General features: G+C 40.4%; 1 protein-coding gene across 7 annotated transcripts in view; it reads right to left on the reverse strand.

The window, feature by feature from the left end:
- Positions 1 to 687: 687 nt before the first annotated feature.
- FYCO1 (FYVE and coiled-coil domain autophagy adaptor 1) overlaps positions 688 to 20,609 on the reverse strand; it is a 45,769-nt gene continuing 25,847 nt past the window's right edge. For 5 of the 7 annotated variants that reach the window (XM_019285717.3, XM_010398829.4, XM_010398830.4 and 2 more), the window contains 7 exons: positions 20,209 to 20,414; positions 19,720 to 19,864; positions 11,187 to 11,270; positions 8,209 to 8,304; positions 6,326 to 6,536; positions 4,925 to 5,034; positions 688 to 4,513 (listed from right to left, as the gene is read on the reverse strand). In XM_019285717.3, the coding sequence (XP_019141262.3) occupies positions 4,438 to 4,513; positions 4,925 to 5,034; positions 6,326 to 6,536; positions 8,209 to 8,304; positions 11,187 to 11,270; positions 19,720 to 19,864; positions 20,209 to 20,414 (928 nt within the window). In that variant the 3' untranslated portion in view covers positions 688 to 4,437. The remainder of the gene's footprint in view (positions 4,514 to 4,924; positions 5,035 to 6,325; positions 6,537 to 8,208; positions 8,305 to 11,186; positions 11,271 to 19,719; positions 19,865 to 20,208; positions 20,415 to 20,609) is intronic. The other 2 variants (XM_010398831.4, XM_019285718.3) reach the window with 2 other exon arrangements.

Raw genomic sequence — 20,609 nt, forward strand, 5'->3', positions numbered from 1 at the left:
CTGCCTGCGTAGTGCCTGCTCTGCCTGAAACAGAGACATCTTCACAGAAGCATTTCTTCCAGAGAGCAGGGAAGTGATGGAAGGGTGTGAGAGTACAGGAATTATATTTGGACTTCAAAGCATCCCTGTGACACTTCAAGGACGAATGCAAAGGATACCACTGTCTTGTGGTAGCTTCAGATGGTCCCCACAGAAAAACGTTATCCTGTGTGTGCCAAGGCCTGGTCTTGGGGCACAGACTGAGAAACATAAGGCAGAAGTAGGGCTAGGAGAGCCTTTCCCCTAGCACCAAGGGAGAAGGTATTATCCAGTATGAATAGAAATGCATTATTGGAAATGGACACAAAGACTTTCAATGGCTCCCCTGCAGAGCTGAGGTACAGCAAAGTACAGTCACTTACACATGTAAATGGGTATACGTAAAACTCACTCTTTGCGAGTCACTCATACTCTACATTAGGCTTTCCTGGAGACTCTCCTGGAGGGAAGCTTCTGAATGTGGAGCCAGGACTCCAGATGCCTCCTGAGGTGCTCTGAAACTTCTATTGGTAACTGTAGCTTTGAAATGAGGGGATGGCACAATAGGAGGATAACCTTGAATTTCATAAAAACCTCAAGTAGACCATACAATCATCAGATTTATCTTCCACACACAGTTATCTCTACAAGGCAGAAAAGGGACACACATTCGCAACGATAAAGAATTTTATTTTTAAATTCCTGAGGTTAAAAAAGGGGGAAAAAAAGCATCAAGAAATATTCCAACACACAACCGTTTACATCTCTGTAACTGTACAGACACTGGTATACATGATTTTTCCCAAATCTGGAGCAGGAAGTTTTAATGTGAACAGGGTTTGCAATTCTTTGGCAGTTAAGACCAAAAAATGCTTCTGAACAAGTTACAACCTCAGTGATTGAGCATAATTAAAACTATAGTGCAATTTCAGTTTTAGGAAAGAAGTCAGGCTTTTGTAGCTTTGCTATTTTGTAACACGGTACACTCCTGTGCAATACATCTTTCATAAAAAAACATGGAGTAATGCTGAGTAAAGGAACACTGTCACTTTCTTGAAGAAACTACATTCTTTCCTTCGCATAAACCTCTTCATAACAAAAAATCTTACCCTCCATAGCTCCTTACCCTTTCCAACACCCAGGAAAATCATCTAATTGCTTATGCTGACCACAATGTATAATCTCTTTGTCCTATGAATGTGACATCTCCTTCAACTAATTTCATGATCCATTTTAAATATTTATTTTCTCTTTATTGCATTCCTACAGATAATAAAAAGCCCAATCCAACAAATCACCTGAGTATCTATAAATAAATAGATTTTTCAGCATTGCTGGCATAGCTCACATGAACAAGCATTTTGTGAATGGAGGAATGAAGTGCTTGAATTAAATAATCTCTTGCACAATGAAATAATCTCTTGCACAAGCCTGCACTTGTGCAAAGTCCTTTATTGGGTTTCTACTTTTCCAGTAATAAACTGTCTGGGACATTCAAACAAAAGGTCTGTACTAATGTCAGGTTCTTTACTCTCTCTGCACAGCCTCTTCCAGCTGTTATGATGGGATTACTGCTCCTGGGAAGCTTCTTTGAACAGCTGCACTCCTGTCCACTTGCACCTTACCAGCCTGATATTTCATAATTTGAAACTTTTTCTCCTTAACTACTGTCTTTGGTCAGAAGCAAACATTTTCTTTTGATCTTTAAACTACAGGTTCTGACTCCTACTGTTAGACCTCTTTCAGAGAGGAAAAAAAAAAAAGCCGTAAAATTACTCTCAATGGGCAGGAAAACCTGAAGAGAAGGGACCATAAAGACTCAAATGCTAAATGAACACAAACCAGTGGATTTACTCCCCTTTTCCCAAACACAGGCTTCAGCCAGTCTCTACATGAGACCTCCAGGGAAACATCTGGCTTACTACATAGAGACAATTATTTTAAGAGCTACATGAACAGGGGCTTAAAAATATTTGCCACAGGATGAAAAGATGTCAAGAACTGGACGTGGAGAGGAAATCAAGAGGCAAGGCTGTCAAATAATTTTGAATAGAGAGATTTCAAATTCCTTTGAACAGAGATGTCATATTTTGGCTGAAGATACTTGACAGTGTCCCTTTACCTTACATTTGGCATTTTAAGAAAGATATCCCAGTAAGATTAGTATTCTAAGTAAACAACAGCAAAATGCTTTTTAAAACCACACCTAAAAGCTTAAAAGAAAACTGCAGCAGACTTCAGCAACAGCTCAGTGAAATTGCATAGCATATGGTACACAGTACTCCATTTTTAAGCAATAAATAATCTCTTCTTGACTAATTAAATATAAAACATAGCTTCAAGACTGAAATATGCTGTAATTCATGAACCGATCCATGCCATTTATTGCTGTTTATTGCCCATGTCAGTCTCTCGTCCATCTCATTTTCATGCACTCAACCAGGTCAGGGCTTAGCTGCACTGCAGCCCTCAAGAGCTTGCACCTTCCACTGACCACTCTGCCTGGCAGAGGGTTGGGAGCACACCACCACCATGGGTAAGAAGGCAGCTGAAGGCAAGAAAAAGCTATTGATGAACCAGAGACCTAAATCCTAGGTGCTCCATGAAAAGTAGTCATTCTTTCACAATCTTTTTCAAGATCACTGTATTTATATCTTGTTAACAACTGGAACGAATTATGAGCAACCTTTAGCTTTATCTGCAATTCTTTTCTTTCCTATTATCAGAAATCTGCCTCTGCCTCAGCTGCTCCTATGTAAATATTCAACACTTGGTTTGTGATCTCCACCTCTTAATCAACCAGTCTTTTAGTGTGGGAGATCCCGTATGGGTATTGGATTGGACCAGCAATACATAAACACCAGCTGGCCTCTCCTGACCACCTTTCCCAGCTGAGCTCCTTCCTCCAATTCCCTGTCCTTGCTTTTACATTTTTAAGTTTGCCCCTTTCCCTTCCCCAAACCATTTGCTTCAGCTTATGCTTGCCCTTTTTTCTTCTTTCCCCTCATGCTTTATTTTCTGTCTCCCACCATAACCCCTGTATGCCAGCTACAGCTGCCACCAAGTCTCTACAGGGTTCCTCACAGGTTGTGCTGGTCTTCTACCAACTGCTGCACTAAAACCCTCCCAAGGTTTCCTTGGGAGATCAGTAACATGAGAAATCAGACACACTTAAATTATGAGGAGGGCTGGTTGGGAGAAAGAGCTTTTCTTCTTTCTCCTGCCAAATGTTTTGCCATTCTATTGGAAGACAGGTTTTTTATACGGAAAAATCCACTTTCAGGTATTCTGACAAAAAGCTGAAATTCTATACAGAAAGCAGATGGCTTGCATAGAAATTTTGTATAAGTGAGAACCCAGTCTTCCCTTAAAAGGCTGTGTTAACAGCCCCCAAATCTGATATGGAAAGTCAGCAGTTGGATAGGGCAACTGCAAGGGTTAGGAAAAGGACAGAATATACTAACACCACTGGGTGGAGAGCTCACCAGGCCTGGATATACATTCCGTTTTGGATGGAGTTTTGAGACCGGTTCAAACACTATTGCTGCCTTCCACGTGGTTTAGAGAGAGAGACGCTGCTGATCTCCACAGAAACTGTGCTTTCCTGTGAATGCTGATGACTAAGGTGCTAAGGCAGGAAAAAGGAATGCTCTTCTTCCCAATATCACACAGCGAGCAGTGCTTTATTCCACAGGGGATGCTCTGCTTTCTGCCACTGGTGCTCACCATAACAGCTGGGTTCCATGGACCAACATATAGAGGACGGTGAGCCAAAGTGAAAGGAGTTGCTGCTTCGTGTTTATTATTTTGTAACTGGTATTCAGTGCCAAAGCATTTTAAAAAGCCAGTTAAAACTTGCCAAATCTTAGCCCAAAAGGTATAAAACTCCTATGGTTTGCTGCTTATAAAACTTGGAAAAGATAAAAAATTCTAGATGGATTACCGTATTTGCCTGTGAAGATTGAAGTATTACATAATTGCTGCTCTGACTGTAAGAGCAGTACAGAAGAACAGAGATGGTTATGATTACACCTCAGTGAAGAGGTCAAAAATAGGCATTTTTCTTTAAATTTCCTTTTGAAGGATATTTTGGAAGAAAAATAGCTCAATTTTCAGCAGAGAATTTCAGTTTGCATTTAGACACCCCCACACTTATTTTTCTCCCCACTGAAAAAATATTGGTTATTATTGGCCAGTTAAACCAAACAACATGGCTTTTCAGCAATCTGTACACAGTACAGAACCATTAGTGTTCCTGAAAAGGCTTCCATTTTTTAGTGTACACATCTCCTCTTAAGTGCATTAGAACTATTGCATAGTTTCAAAGTCTTCAAACACAGTGGTAATCAGAATGCTTACATGTACACAAATAATAGCATATCTTAAAAATTTAATTAAAAATACATAGTATAGTAAAGGCTATGGAAAATCACTTCCATCATAGATGACAGGTCGCTCTACAGCCAAGTGATAAAACACTCTTTTTGAGATAAACCTGTCAAGGAAAGAAAGAGAGCAAAAAGATCATATTAGCTGAAGCCAACAAGAGAGGAAGCTTCTTAAAAGTGTATTCAGTCTTTCAGTTTATACTTGGGCAAAAAACTGACAGTTTGTTGTAAAAAGGACAACAGTCCTAACTAAACTGTCTTGGAATGAGTCACAAATTACTTGCTAACTTCTGTTAACCCTTCCAAAGATCCAAAAAGAAGAGTGGAATTCTGCTGTGGGGGTAGGAAAAAAAACCCCAAACAAGAACGAGAACCAAAACTCAGTCTTGAAAATCTCTTGGCAAGCAAGGAAAAATTTCTTATACTTACTTCTGAATGGCAGAATAACGCGCATCTGATCAGCTCCACAGTCTGTAAAACCAAGCTTATTTCACCTTTTAAACCTGGCTAGGACCTACCTAGAGAATGTGTTGTCAAATATCAGCGTGTAGATTCCAGGGTTTCTGACTTTCACTTGTCCTCTGATAGTTTCCTTATGAGAGTTGCAGCGAGTCATTGGGATAAGAACCTGGAATTCAATACAAATGAAAATGAAGTTTGCCATTTGCCCTATAAATCGACACTTTCTTTCAGAAAACCTTGATTTCAGCCACCTTGAAACTCCCACAGTGCATATATGCCTGCAAAACTAATTAACTGACTAGCATTAAAAACTCACCCAAACTAAAATCTCACAGTGAGACATTTGTTTTCCTTTGATTATATCTTTACAGCATTAACCTATGGTGATTCATCTCTGCTTCAGAGATAAAATCAAATCCTGAACTTTTAAATGTCAAGCTAAGAAACTTCAGTAACTTCAGAAAGTGGTACATTAAATTCATATATCCAAGAGCAAGATTTGGCTAAATATATCTTTTAATATATGCTTTTATGCTCTCTGTGTTATAAAATAAGCTTTCTCAGCAAATCTTAATTGTTTATCTGAGCTTACAGCACAAGTGTGTGTATCTGTGGTTCTGTGTGTGTCTTGCTGTAAAACCCTAGCACAGCTGTCAGAAAAGCAGCTGACACAGATCAAGGATGACCCTATAAAACACAAAGTTTTACCAAATAAATTTATCAAAACAAAAGCAGCATTCACACTCCATTCATCTTTCAGATTAAGAAAAAGAGATATTTTACATAGAGTTAGTAACTGTGCAGTGAATTAACACAAGCTATATAAATGTCTTATTCCCCTAGGAAATCACAGCCACAGAGTTCACCCTACTATGGTGGATTAAACCAACAGCTGCACTGTCTTCAGTAAAACTTTGCAATTAGTTGAGTAAAATAGATTCACTTAACCCATAATCCTCATGAAATATGGACAGCACATATAAAACCGGGTACCCTGGGCACTGGCAAAGAGATTTTGCACACCATCAAAGCAGTTAAGTATATGCTTCATTGTAAGAAATGTAGGTAACCCAAACAATGTTTCTGTTTCCCTGTGGCTTCTGCTCAAGAGCCTGGCAAAATCAGCTTTAAAGAGTTTACAAATTAAGTGAAATTGAGGAAAAAAAAGAATTTTGCAGACTTGGACTTCTATTTTTGCTTAATAATAGTAGGTGAATTTCAGATGCAACCAAAAGGAGCTAGAGGATTTTTCAACTCAACTTTTGCAGGCAACATTAAATAACTAAAGATGTAGCTTTGCCTTTAGCAGAACTGCAGCTTAACTGGAGAAACAAATCCTTATGCAATAGCAACTGGCATTCTGGTGAAGACCTCCTAGCAATACTTGTCAATTGCTGTAGGTTGGGTGAGTGTAGAACGCTACAACCTCTAAGGTAGTAAGGAGACAAAGGCCTTACTTTGCACTGATCCAGCGGTGTGTCTTCAGATTCTTGGTAGACAACGCTGAAGGATATGCTTTTGGGGTCTGATGAGAAGATCCAGCTAATTGTTAGGCCCATCTCTGTAACAGTGATGGGAATGATACTGTAGGTGCTGGATTTGATGAACAGCTCTCTGTTGCTTTCTCCAAAATTCATGATCTCTTCTACTGTAAGGGGTAATTTGATCCTGTGAGGGAGAAAAATATGATTACTTGAAGAGTCCAATCCACTTACTCAAATAGAACCACTAATCATTGTTTTTTATTTTCCATCTATTTCCAGTTGACCCCACAGCATATATGGGACAGGTCCACAAGATGCATGAAAATTCAGCCTTAGATGAAAGCAAAAACTACAAAAAAGCTGACTGATACTAAGAACCTTCACTACTCTGCCAAATGTGGATTTTGTTCACTTTTATTTCATTTCAACTAAAGAAAACCAGTGCTGGAATAAAGCTTTTTAGACTTACTACAATAAGAAAGGAGTGCTGCTCTCCGTTGTTCTTTTTAAACAAACAGTAAGTTTCCTGGTTTATTCACCTTCCTAGGTGAAGATAAAAATTCGCACAGGAAACAGGAGGGATCAGGAGTGCAGAGGGGACAGGTGGATGGAACGTGAACAGCAGCTCCATTCCGAAGCACATAACGCTACATCTGGGTCTGTTTTACCCAACCAAGCTGCAAAAAAACTGACTCAAAATACTTCCAGTTAAAAAGGAAGTTCTTAGTTCTATGCTGAGTCCTACAGCATTATATGAGCTGACTTCATTCTGGTATCTATTTAAGACTGCAAACAGTGAGGTCCTAAAGCAGGAGAACACTAGTTACTTTCTTCAGGGGAAACCTGTAATTTCTAAGAGCCGTGAATCTCACCTACACTACCCTAACTAAAACTAATATAATCCGTCACTCTTTAGGCCAAATAAATTGTTTGCAAGTCAATGAGATCAGAGTAAACCACAGTCCTGTGGTGTCTCAGGTGACCTTTAATTTTAATAAACTAAATATAATTCTTGGTTTTGCCTTACAGCTCAGCTATGGTTTTAGTTATTACTTCATTTACCTGGATCTCTGAACAGCAGCAACAAGGTTGAAACATGGACTAATTTATCTCCTTGCAGTATAAAGTTTAAAACCTTCCCCATAACTAAGGCAAAATTTCAAAGCTAGGCTTAAGGGGGCAGTGAGCAAAGGTGAATTTCTCTAAGTCACGTGCATTTCCATACATTGGATTCCTTTCTTGGCTGTGCAAGTCACATGCTCTATCACTACTGCATATACCTCTGACTTTCAGAGCAGGACACATACAGGGAATTGTGCACACACATTACACACAGAGCCTGAGGTGAGGCTTAGGTGAACATTTTATGCTGTGGCATGTATCAACCAGAGCAGGCAAGACACACTAGGAAACCATCAAAAAATAACAGATACATGCTCCAAAAGGCCACCAATTCCCTCATTTTGGCAAAAGTCCAACTGGAGCTGCATTCCCTGACCTGCCCTTGCAGTTTCTTTCAGAGACTGCTAGAACTGCACAGCCCTCGACCTCCTTCCTGTTGACAGCAACTCCTGCAATAAAAATAGGAAATGTTTTCTCTTGTGATGTGGACCTACATCTTTCCTTCTTGTTCCCCAGTTGCACTGAAGTTTCCTAGGACTGAAGAGAGAGGACCTGGCTCATTGCTGCTGCTCTGTATGGTTGAGTTACACCCTCTCATCCTCCTCAGACCAAATTCTACTCTGGGATACAAGTGATCAACTCTTCCAGGAGCCTGCAAGGCTTGTGCTCACATAGCTGATATCTGAGCTCAGCCCTTATGCTTTCACCTATAGCAATGAAACTGTTGTGCTTACATGATTTCTCCTGACTTCAACAAGCATATCTCAGCATCTTGAGCAACTTGCCACTCTTCAGATTCATCAAAGGTTGAAGAATTACATGTGCTGTTTCTAGAACAAAGGAAAGAAGGAAAATAATGATTCTCTGAGTAGTATGTGGTTGAATACCATCTGCATGCTGATGCCTTCCTAAAATAGAAATGTTTTGATAGTCCTGATACCAAATTCTAGGATTCTTATGTGGCATATTCTAGTGACAAAACTGGGCAAAACCGCAGCCCTGTTCTGCTCACCACTGTGCACAAATGTAAAACTGTTCCTATCCTGGTTTCATGAGCTAAGAGGAATACATATATATACATCCAGAACATCTTTTCTGCAATCATAACATAAATTCCTTATTGAGATGATGCCATGTTTTAAAGATTCTCTGGCAGGTGGGAACTTGATTGAGGGCAGACACAAGCAAAACAGTCTGCACTTGTCCTTTAAACAAAGCTTGAAAAAGGATAAGACATCTCCCTGGATTTAATCTGTGAGGTGTTTTACAGACATATTATCCAGTTCCTTACTCCGACACATGTACACAAACATCTTCTATTGCTGTAAAATTTGCTACTCTGTGTCTTCTTTTCATACACAAAATACTGCATGATTCGAACACAAATACACTAAAGACACTGTTACAAGATGACAAAGCACGATGTTTCCTCCGCATGATGTGTCCCAGCAAGCAGTGAAGCCAAGGGAAGAACCTGCTATCCACTCCTTCCCTCAAAAAAGGTGTATGCTCTGGGTGAACACTGGAGTAGCACCAGGTATGAATCACAGGGCTGGACACAGAGAGAAGGATGAGTCTGAGAGTCAAGAAACAAACACTGATAGTTTCCAAGTAAGTTAGAGCTTCTCTAACTGATTCTCGTTTTGCTTCTCTGCATTCCAGCAGTTTGAGACAATTAAGTTGTCATTCCCAGAAAAAATGCCAAGGGCTCTTATTTACAGGGAACCAGCTGGTTGGTTCCTTCCAAAACCAGGGGAATCTAATAAAATGTAATACCATATGTGCTTTTGAATCATCAAGTGCAATAATGACCCAAGAGGGCAAAATTGCCACACTTGCTGTAGACCAGTTCTCAAAACCAATGCCCAGTTTAGCACTTTCTTTTAAATCCAGTGGGACATTGCTCTACAAGCAGCACTGCTGAGCAGAAGAGCAGGGGAAAATATCTCCTTCAGGGGGTCATGAGCAGCATCTGAATAAACTGTGTCAACACATGCAATCACATGTCCGTTTAGTGCAGTGACACCATTGGTTGAAAAGAGGAAGAATTTACTGTTATGACTGCAAATTAAACTGCACCCACTGTCTATACATTTCCTGAACTGTTATCTACAGAATTCGTGTTTCGATATTCCTGTTTTTCCTATTCTTGCAGCCTCTTGGATAATTCTTGACTTCTTCAGAGTCACACCACTACTGTCAATACCCTAAAGAGACAGCTGGGATGTGCATGGGAGACTCAAAACTGTAATTAAGTGCCAAAACCTGAGCTGTAAGCAGACACTAGAAATGTAGGAGTGAAGTACTTACTACATGTTGGTCCATAAAGGTTAGTACAGTATCTATGCAAATACTTACTGATACAAATAATTTCATTGTTAGCTATCTTTATACAACTAGATAAGAAAACTGATTCTGAAAAAAGCCCCAAAACAACAAACTAGGAAATTAAACTATAGCTTGTAAAACTACACATATATTTTTCTTGCACAGTGGGAACAGCAACAAGCTTCATGCTGTGATCCACGTAAGTCTCCCATCCCACCAGGTTAGCTACACAGCTTTAATTTCACAGCCTTGAATTCATGCAGAGCAAAAGAACTACACAACTACAGGCTTTCTAGAAGTGTCAAACTCCATTATTTACTACACAATGCCATTAGAGTTCTTGATTTAATCCATTAATTTCACCTTTCATTTGGAACCCTGAAATGTAGATTAAATCCCAGGACCAATATATGTTCCATGTTCTCCTCTAACACATGATTTTCCTTACTCCTGCTGCTGCAACCCAGTACATGGTTAGGTGGTTAGCTTGATACTTGGCTGTTCCAGCCAATACATTCACCACACATCTAAGACTAGGGGAATGCTAGGTCTCCTACTTTGTGTATTAAACCAAAGTGCCTTATAATCACAAAGAAAATCCTCCTTCTCTTTATGATGACTCACTGAGTCTAACAGTCTAAACTAAGGTCTGGTAGCCTATAATATAAGAAACAGTCTCATGATTTAACTGAAGCATTTTTCCCCGACAGGAGAATTTATTCTTGCATGACCCATTTGCCCTTTGTGTCAGCACTAAGAATGTTCCCGCAGCTTGACAGGTCCCCAGATTATGAATATGAATCCTCTGGTGTATCTGTTTAAACAGCCAGTATTGTTTCCCTTCTTTATCTTTTTAAAAATGAGACGAAGTGGGGCTGAAAGCAGGAGGAACTGAAGCATGGAAAGGACACTACAGCAAGAAGAGAAGAGCTCGGATTCAGCAAAGCCTCAAGACAGATTGCTGGAAGCTGATAGAGCATTTTGAAGAATTATTACTTCATGCTTGTCCTGTTCTCATGCACTTCCTCAGGCACCTGCTGTTGGTCACTGTTTCTAAGGTGGATGGTCTGCTCCAGCGTGCTTGTTGTTATACATGGAAAGCATTTCTTAAAAATGGTACTAAATATACTGTGGCCAACATCACAAATGGCTTGTGGAGTTAAAAGTAAGAAATCACTTTTAGAATTAAAACCTGAAAAAAGCTGGTTCAACTCTGGACTCAGCAATTTTCTGTTTTCATAAACACCCGAGCTCTGACAGCTGTAGCTACATGTCTGAGGTGTCGGCTTCATGCGGCCGAGCAGTGAAATCCCAGAAGCCATCTGCCTGTCAGCAGTGCAATGATTTCTGGAGAGAACTTCTGTCATCCAGGTGAGAGTCTTACCGAATTGTGTGAAAGCCAGAAACCTGAAACGGAGACTGGAGGCTGTACAGAGCCCCTAACAGCTGCTTAGCCCAGCAAACACATCTGAAAATGCAAAGAAACAATCAAAGGCATTATGCTGAAGTGCACCAATGATTCCCTGGGCCTGCTGTTACCTAGCAGGTCAGACCCACCCCAGGCACCCTAACTTAGTTATTAGCCTTCTTCCCCAACCCAGCAAAGAGCAGTAAAGAAAGAAAGAGGACAGTAAAGGATCAGAAGAAAAGATGCCACAGACAGCCCTTGACATGGGCAAGAAAAGAGGCGTGGTTTGGGATGGAGCAAGGGGGATACAGAGCTCACTGATTTTTAACAGGGTGCAAGACAGTGTCTTGCATGAAGGTGTATGGGTGGGAAAGGGATGGAAGTGTTAAGGGCAAACCCTGACATACGTTGGGATGGGAAAGCATTACACAGACAACTGATGAAAAAAAAACCCAGATGGACATGAAAATCCACCACTATGTGCTAGGGGTGGATCTGCATACTGGTACATAGGAAATCCCAGCTGTTTAAAAAAAAATATATGTCTGATGTAGCTAGGCTACATCCTGTATGAAACAAAGAAAAAATGCAACAAACAATACAAAAGGACTCTGTGGCCTTTAAACTGGTCACACTCTTATCTGCAAGACAAGAGGCAATACAGAGAAAGCGAGCTAGGGAAACAATCATGACAAAGGAATATTTCTGTGCTCCAGGGGACAACGTGCAAAATCTTTGTGATTTTTTTTTCTGTTGTGATAGGGAAGAGGAATTTTCTCTTCACACAGTTCTTTAGAGGCTATTAAGGGAAACTGAGGCGGAATTATAGGAGAGGCACAGCACAAGCAGTTTCTGGCCTGAGTGTACACCAGTATCCACCAGGAGCCCCTGGTCCTTCCAGCAGAGCTGCTGCCCAGTCCTCCCTGCCCAGCCTGTACCTCCACAGAGGCTGCTCCATCCCAGAGCCTGCAGGTTCCCTGCAGCCAGGGTGGTTTCTGTACCCAAGGTCCTTCACAGCTTTACAATCAAATATTCTTCAGACTGACTCATCCAGGAGTAACAGTACTCTCTCAGCCCACTCCCTATAGGTGATGAATTCACACAATCCATATGTTACCACACAGCTTAGCCACTGCTGTGTCACCCTCATACCTTATTCTGCATCTGAAAATAACTGATAAAAGCAGGTGGTTGTCACAGCCTATTGCTCCCCTGTTTGACAGGAACAGTTTGTGAATATTTAGCACCTTACTCCCAGTTTGTTTCTTAAAGGCAGAGAAATTGCTATTACATGCAATGAAGCACAAGGGAGAACTCCATTTTCAAAGAGCATTGCACAGCCTTACATATCTTATGTCAGTTGTCTTCTTTCAGTAAATGATGCTGCAGAAATAAGTCAGATTTGGTGCTGGTTTTTTTCATACACATTTGCAGGTACCAAACTCAAGTAGTCAGAGAGAAAAGCTCACTGCTCTACAAGTCAGAGTCCCAGAAGCACTCCAGCTACGGCACTACAGGCTGCTGCAGAGATTTGCCTGCATGGGCTCGTTCCTCTGAATAGTGTTTCCCTCTCTTGCAGAATGCAGGGACACTCGAACTGCTGTACATTAGAACTCACCAGGTGAGGCGTTTCAGCCTATCTTAAAGATTCAGAGGTGAGTTCTGCTAATCTTATGCTGAGTAATATCTTGTAGTAGGATTAATCTCACGGAAACATGGGGTTTGTAGCTTGAGAGAGGGCATTTAGTTTTTGGGCTAAATCTTAAAAAAGCCAATAAACCTATCTCATAAAAGACTTAATTTACCAGGTAAGCAGTTTGCAAAGATTATTAGTCTTAGAGCTGTTACTTTTATGTGCTGGCAACAGCCCTGACTGCAGGGCTGTTGAGTTAAGCCTCTCCTTAACTTGGAAAGCTGACACTGCAAAACCGCATCAACTCTTGAGAGGGAGTGTGAGGGAAGGGGCTGACAGAATCGCTCACTCCTCCCTCTGCGAGTAATACAAATGTAGTACATTAATGAAAATCCTCCGTGTTTCCAGTAAGTGACTTGAGAGGAGGAGGAAGTCATCTGATGATGTGACTGACATCTACAGAACAAGATGAGGCTTAACTGAACCACAAGTTCTAAGGTACTCATTGAGACTCAAACCCTGCCTTTTGGGACAGGTCCAACCCAAGCCAAACAACTCTGATGCTCAGTCTGCAACCTGAGTCTAAATGCCAAATTTGGCAAAACAAATTCTATTTCTCTCATGGGTTTTCCCAGAAACTCTCAGTCTGAGCACTAAACCACTGATGTATTCGAAAGCTTAATCCTTATACTGTTTTCAGAAGTCTCTGTAATTGTCTTTTGAGTATGCTTTTGAGTCCCCATCAGTATAAATCTGGTAACAGATGATGTATTCAAATCCACCAGCTGTTGTGTTTGGGTCTTGACTGTCAAGACAATCCTCTTCAGCAAATAAATAGATTTGCTTTTGTCTGTCATGGATGCTTTACTACAACTCTTATCTGTTAGTACTTAGGATTTTGTCTGTCTCCTGGATGCATTAGGATTTAATTATTTGCTGAGTAAAAAAATCTCAATATGCCTCCTTCCAGGCTGCCTTTAAAAAGAAGGCAAGATGGCAACTACAGATACTGCTAACTTTTATTATAATTTCTCCATCACTGATCCCTATGAAAACAGAAATGAGAATTTTCATATTTATAGGGGTCTTCCTTGCCATGTATGTATTTTGTTGTTTTCATCCTTGGCATAGCAGGAAATGCACTGGTCTTTGGCATACTAGTTTTCCACATGAAACTGAAGACGCTGACAGAAACTGACAGTACTTTTGCTGAACGTGGCTATAGCTGACCGGGCTTTTCTTTGGATGCTGCCACTCTGGGCATTTTCAGCTGCTCAGGAGTGGACTTCAGGCATCGTGGCATGTCATATTATATGGGGCTTGTATACACTTCAATGTTAACTCTGATGTCTATCACCTTTGACCAGCTTATTGCTGTTACTTTTGCCACCAAACCACACGTGTCAAACCATACAAATGGCATGGGGCAAATTAATCTCTGTCTTGATTTGGGTGATCCACAAGTATTTGCTGCACCACACTTTTTGGGAGGTGTTAATTTTGATAAGGCAATATGTCAGGAAGAATACCCAAACCCCATAGCAAGAACTGGTTCTTGAAGTGATCCAAGTGACCCTTGTTTATTTTATTCCTACACTAGCCACGATCATCTGCTACTCACTAATTATTAGAACCTTACTGTGTGCTAGAAGTCTCCAAAAGAACAAACTTATAAAAATACTTTCTGTAGTTGTCCTATTTATTCTTACCCAAATACCCTATACTTTCTTCAGATTGATAAAGATCATAGACTGGAGCTTTAAATTGAACAGCAGCTTTGAAAAGGCAATTATCGTAACAAAAGCTCTTGCTTATTTTTATGGCTGTCTTAACCCTCTATTTCTTCATGGAAATGAAAATCAGGAAGTATTAACACAAAATTATTAAAAAATCAACATGTGCCAAATGGCAAGTTACAGTAGCAAACAACTGAAGAGGAAGACTCAAACTTTTACTGCTCCATATAGTGCAGATGCCACAAGCATGTACCCACTGCCTAGAAAATCTGCAACTATTTTACAGCTTCTTTTTTCCTGTTTGTTTTGTTTGTAAGTACTGATATAGGGAGCCTGAGTGAAAGAGGAAATACAATACCATTAGTAAAAAACACTGATCAGCTTTAGACTAATCTATTTTCATCATGATACTTCATTGCTTCCTGTTTTTCCAGTCCAAGCTGGTAAGTGAGTGCCGAAGTCTTCAAAAAGTATAAAAACAATGAGATAAAACTCCACTTTTCATGACATAAAGGTAATTTGAATTTCCTGACTCCCAAACCTCTGGTCTCCTGGTTTTCTATGAATGGTGTTTGTTAAGGAAAGCTTTCATGAGTTTTGTTTCAAATATATTACGTATTTTAGTTCAGCCCATTCATTCAATGAGGATTCCTGGATTAAAAACATATATATTTCAATCTTCATGCTGGCTTTCATGTGTGATTGTGGTGTTTTGGGTGTTTTGGGCTTTTTTTCCATCTGGGCCAAGGTCTCTACAAACAATCCTTTAGCATTCATCTAAAATTTCTGTAATAAAGTAGCATTTTCATCTGCCTTTCATCTACTATCAGGTTCACAGTCTGAATATTCCATACACATCTTGGTATCTTATATCTGGTAACAGAGCTCATGTTGCCAGATTACCAGGCCCCTTGTAAACACAAGGGATGTCATACCACACGTTAGCTCCAACACTGAGCAGTGTTTCTGCAGATGAGAACTCTCACACCACCATTCCCCACACATTCTTTGCATCATGACATCTTTCCAGTCTGTTTTTCCTGGCACCTTGGTTCCCTTGTCATGAAACTGTGGATTCTTTACTTATTTTTCAACCTTGTTCCACCAGTTCTCCCTTTCCACCTCTGGTCTTTTCACTTCCCAGTTGGAAGCAAAAAGGTGTGCAGGACAGAAAAGTATGCAGAAGCTCTTGCAGAAAGTAGTAGAACAGGTGTGGAGACTGGAATAGGGAAAAGAAAGAAGGGATGTTGCAGAGGAGCAAAGGGAGGACTTTATGCAGCTGTGGGCTGCTTGCAATAAAGCCAGGGTTGAGTCTGGCCCAAAGGGTCAAAGTCTGTTGCATTAAACCTTTGAAATACCAGTTTTAACTGCTTCAAACCATTCTTGCAAAAACCACACTCTCTGGGATCTTCCTTTACTCCCCATTTATACTTAGGCCTTCCTATCAGAGCACTGCAGCTCAGAGGAACCTGACCCTTTTTGGCAGCATTGTGCCCATGTTACCGTTTTTCCCCTTAGAAAACAGCTGCTTAGGCAATCCTTTCTTTACTACACAATCTCTTGTTTCTTGCACAGTGAAGTATCCTTAAAAACAAAGCTAGGAAGGAATGTGCTGTGATTTCATGTGTAAAGATCCTATTTCAACACACAACTGCAATGCAGGCTTTGCCAGCATGGGGTGGCAAGAGGTGCTCATGTCCCCACTCCTTCCTGGCTGGTTCTGCACTGGGCAGCGAATGCTTCGGACCATGTTCACTTCCCCCTTCTGGCCACACTGCACCCTGCCCAGCCACGTGAGTTGCAATTAGGTCAGCAAAGAGTGTTATGAGTCATTAAATAAAAAAAAAAAAAATCTAAACCAAAGAACAACTGTGCAGAGAGGCTGAGATGTTCTTTCTACCACTACCAAGGTGTGAATAAACTTTGTTCCTGTACCAGGGCAGTGGCAAGTTTGGGGGCTTTTTTCACTCTTCTGCTGTCTATGATCTTGATTTTGCTGCTGCAACATTTATTGCAGGCATGTTATGCCTACAATACATAAAAATGGAAAGAGTGCACTGCTTTATCCTGGGGCCCTTTGTTTTCGAACACAATCTGTAAATGTGAATGCTTTAGAAATAAAAGTTCAAAAATACAACACTTCAAAAGAAAACCCATGAGCCTTAAAGTAGTAGAACATACCACAACCGCACAATTAATCTCAGCTTCTCACATTTAAGATTTTGATCAGGTTGCTCCAAACATACATAAGAGACCTGAAAGTATGAAGCAACTGCTGCTTAATCCTAACTTTTAGGAAGGAGCTACTTCAAGGTCAGCCAGCGTTGTATTAGTACATCATCTCTCTTACCTTGCCACACACCTGTGCAGCTCATGACCAAGGTGAGTTTTAATTGATTCGCAACTGACCTGTACCAATAAAGACAGTCTCTCAAAACCTGCTGTTCTGAAATAATTTTGTTGTAATTGTTTCATGTCACTTCAAGGAAAGAACAACAGTGGAAGGGCTAAGTGAAGAGACCAAGTGAAAAATAGAGTACAAGTACAGTAGGCACCAAAAGGGGGACAAATGGAAACAGGAATGTCCTTTAAGAAAACTCACTGCTTTGAGAACCAACTTGCATTTTCAGTCCAGCAAGGACTCACACCTAGAATAGGTATGGTCAGTGTGAAAATCTCTGCCATCAGCCAGAGTAAAGTCATAAGAAACTAGGTCAACAGAGCATGTCAATCGCAGATCTTCTACTTGGACAGCAAGCCTCCTTTCTCTTCCCTCTCTTGGCTGCAAATCTCCCTCATTTTTAGAGTTCCACCAGCCGGTGCAAATCTCTGGCAAAACCAAAATAGCCTGGATTATTTTCAGCAGATCTCAATAAAGAAGTTTAGCCTGAAAACTTACTTATTTGTATGTCTTCCTCAGACATGCATCTAGCAACCACAATCTTGGATCCTTTGTGTGTTCCCCAGACACAGTATCAAAGCAAATTCTACTCCAAATATTCAATTTCATGCAAAGAGAGCATTATTGGAATGCCACTAGAGACTATGTGAAGTTTCCACATAGAAATCAGGCCACATTTAGCTGGACACTTTAGAAAGGAAAAGAATAAAGATGATAGGTCTACATGAAGTTCCAGGTGCTCAGTCCAGTACAGCCAAGAAATCTGCAGCAATGAAACAGTAGCTCAGAAAGTCACTGAACTGCAGATCTTTGAAATGTGGGAGAAAACAGAGTGGAAAATTTTTAGTATCTCTCATGGGCTGCTGTCAGAGATAGGACAGAGGGTCAGCAGAACCTTTGCTCGTACTCAATACAGTGGCTTTGGCACATTTACTTACAAACAGCCAAAGTATCTCATTTGAGTACACGTGTACTCCTCCCCACAGAAACAAGTGAGAAAACTTGTGGGCTGTCGCAATCAGCACTGTGCCCTGATATTTTTCTTCAATATGCACCACAGGCACCACACCATCATCTGGCTCACGTATCAATTTCTAGATCTTTCCCATAACACAAACCCACAATCAACACCAGATGCTCAAGTCATCTGCAAAGCAAGAAGGCCATTCTCCTCTCCAGTGCTCAGGCTAGTGAGATCTTCCAAGCATTACTGGTGTCATGGGAAAGGGCAGATGTTGTTTGTGTTCTCTACAAAGAATGTCTCAAGTTCAAAGCAAACCACAGTAGGACTCTCCCACCTGCCCACAAAACTGATAACAAAAAGCAACAGAGGATAAAGCACTATTTCCTGGCTCTCCTGCCTACAATCTGACAACAAGGGAAGATATACAACCTTTAAAAGTTTACATGGTGTAAGTAAGTTGTTCCATGGGTGCTCTTCAAGAATAGTATTCCCTTGTTAGTGGCAATCTTTCCTTCCTGCCTGAATACTTTGTCAGACAAGATGAATTTACACCAATCACAAATTTAAACAAATGGTGACCCACACTTATTTCTCTTCTCCTGGTTGCTTTCTGCAGAGTTAACTCACCTGTAATATACCTGTTGCAGACAGCATGAATTAAAAGAAGTTGTACACTTCACTTTTTTCTCATTAAAAAACCAAACAAAAATTCCCCACCACAAATTGTCCCTTTGCAAAACAAAGGCAATACTAAATTCACAAGGGCACTGCGAAGCTCAGTTCATTCATGTCTGCCCAGCACATCATAAGCAGGAATATACTGCCAGTGTTAACAGTATACAAAGTAGGCAGAATACATATAACGTATTTACCAAGAAACAAATATGTAGAATTTTGACAAGTTTTTTTACAGTCTGTACTGTCTGTCTTCAACCCAAACTGCAAGTCATTGTGGTTTTTACTGGAAATGGGTCTGCTGAGTGCAAAAGAGTCTAGGTCTGCTGTCTCAGCAGCAGACTATTTACTCTGTGACTATTTTCAGTTTAGCATTTAGATTTATCATGTCTATTTTTCTGCTTGGAATCAAACCAAGTACATAATTTAGGTGAAATTGCTCTTCTTGTTTTTTCTTCTTAAAAAACGATATATTTCACAGAACAGAATTTTTGTAAAATATTTGAAAATATCTGAACAATAGTAAAACAATATTTTGCCTAAAAATGGACACACATTTAACTATAATACTACAATGTAATTTGCAAACCAAGTATTTGGATATTCAGATGGCCTTAAATCCTTTTCATTGGTAATTTATGTAGAAATAGATGTAAAAAAATTACTGAAATTTGCACTCACTCTCATTTTCTTAAGAAAGAAAAGAACAAACTTGTGCCAAATGTAGCTACACAGTTATTCTTTTTCTTTTCTGTAAGCTGTCATCTCTACGGTAGTAAGGAATTCTACAGACACAGAGAGCCTGAATGCTGCCTTTAATGGTGACAGCTTGCCTGATGACAGCACAGAGCTGGGACTACACCCCTGTGCTGTGGTGAAGCAGGTGGAGGGAGAGGATTAGCAGTTTAGATTTACTAGATTGAATACTGGCTGTGCAAATAGACCAAAATTATCGTGTGTTGGTCTACTGAACACGTGGCCTGGGAACAGAGGTGTCTTCACTTTACACAGAGGTTGACTACTCTCACTGAATGGGGAAAAAAAATAACATTCTAAAGCAAATCCCAAAGAGTCCCCTCTTTGAGAAGCAGTTTACTCACAGATCTGTCACGCTTTGATCCAGAGAGTCTCTTTCTATCTGACTTTCATTGTGGAGAGAGTCTGATTCCTGTACTTGGCACAGCTCCTCATCAGTGATTATATCAAATGCTGCATCATCTGGTGGTTTAGAGGCTTCACTTGCAACTGTGCCAAAAAAACCATGAGAAGAAACATAAACACTATTAGCTGGTTTTCTGGAAAACAAACAAGAAGAACCCTTAAGGGGAAGCCTGGGCCATTCTTCTACCTTTACAGAAGCATTAGGTAACTATTAGAACTAATGGAAAACTTTGGGCTGACTGACACTCATTTAATATACATGAACATTTCTCTCAATACCAATCAAATTCAAAGACAGGATCAGTCCCACCCTGAAAACACTCTATGGTCTCCTGCATGTCCTTGGAGGAGGAGGTGACCATGTGGTTTCTTGGAGACTGTCAAAGAACCCTACTTATTTTTCCACAGCATGCAAACAGTAAACTAACCAAAAGCCCTCTCAGATGGTGACACAGGAGATTCCAATGAAGCTGGTGATCCTTCCTGATTGGCACTGGATCCAGAGTCATCTGTACTGTCGACAATGACTCTAGGCTTATTAAAGCAAGCTCTGCAGCAACGCTCCTTTTTTCCACCAGGTTTTGTCACCATGTAGTTGTTGCAGCAGTAGTAGCAGAAAATGCGGCCACACATTCTAGAAATGATTCAAAACCAAAGGTGTTAGAAAAATACCATACACAGCTGGAACATATCTATGTGACAGACCTTAGGGCTCTTTCATAATGGACTTGTTTTCTGCAAAAGCATGAAAGCTACACCCATTTGCAGAACTCATAACAGACTGTGCTCCTTTCTGAAGTGAAGCAAGTCTTCTTGACAAGCATAGGAC

Source organism: Corvus cornix, chromosome 2 (assembly GCF_000738735.6).
Source record: "Corvus cornix cornix isolate S_Up_H32 chromosome 2, ASM73873v5, whole genome shotgun sequence".
NCBI classification, from domain to species: domain Eukaryota; kingdom Metazoa; phylum Chordata; class Aves; order Passeriformes; family Corvidae; genus Corvus; species Corvus cornix.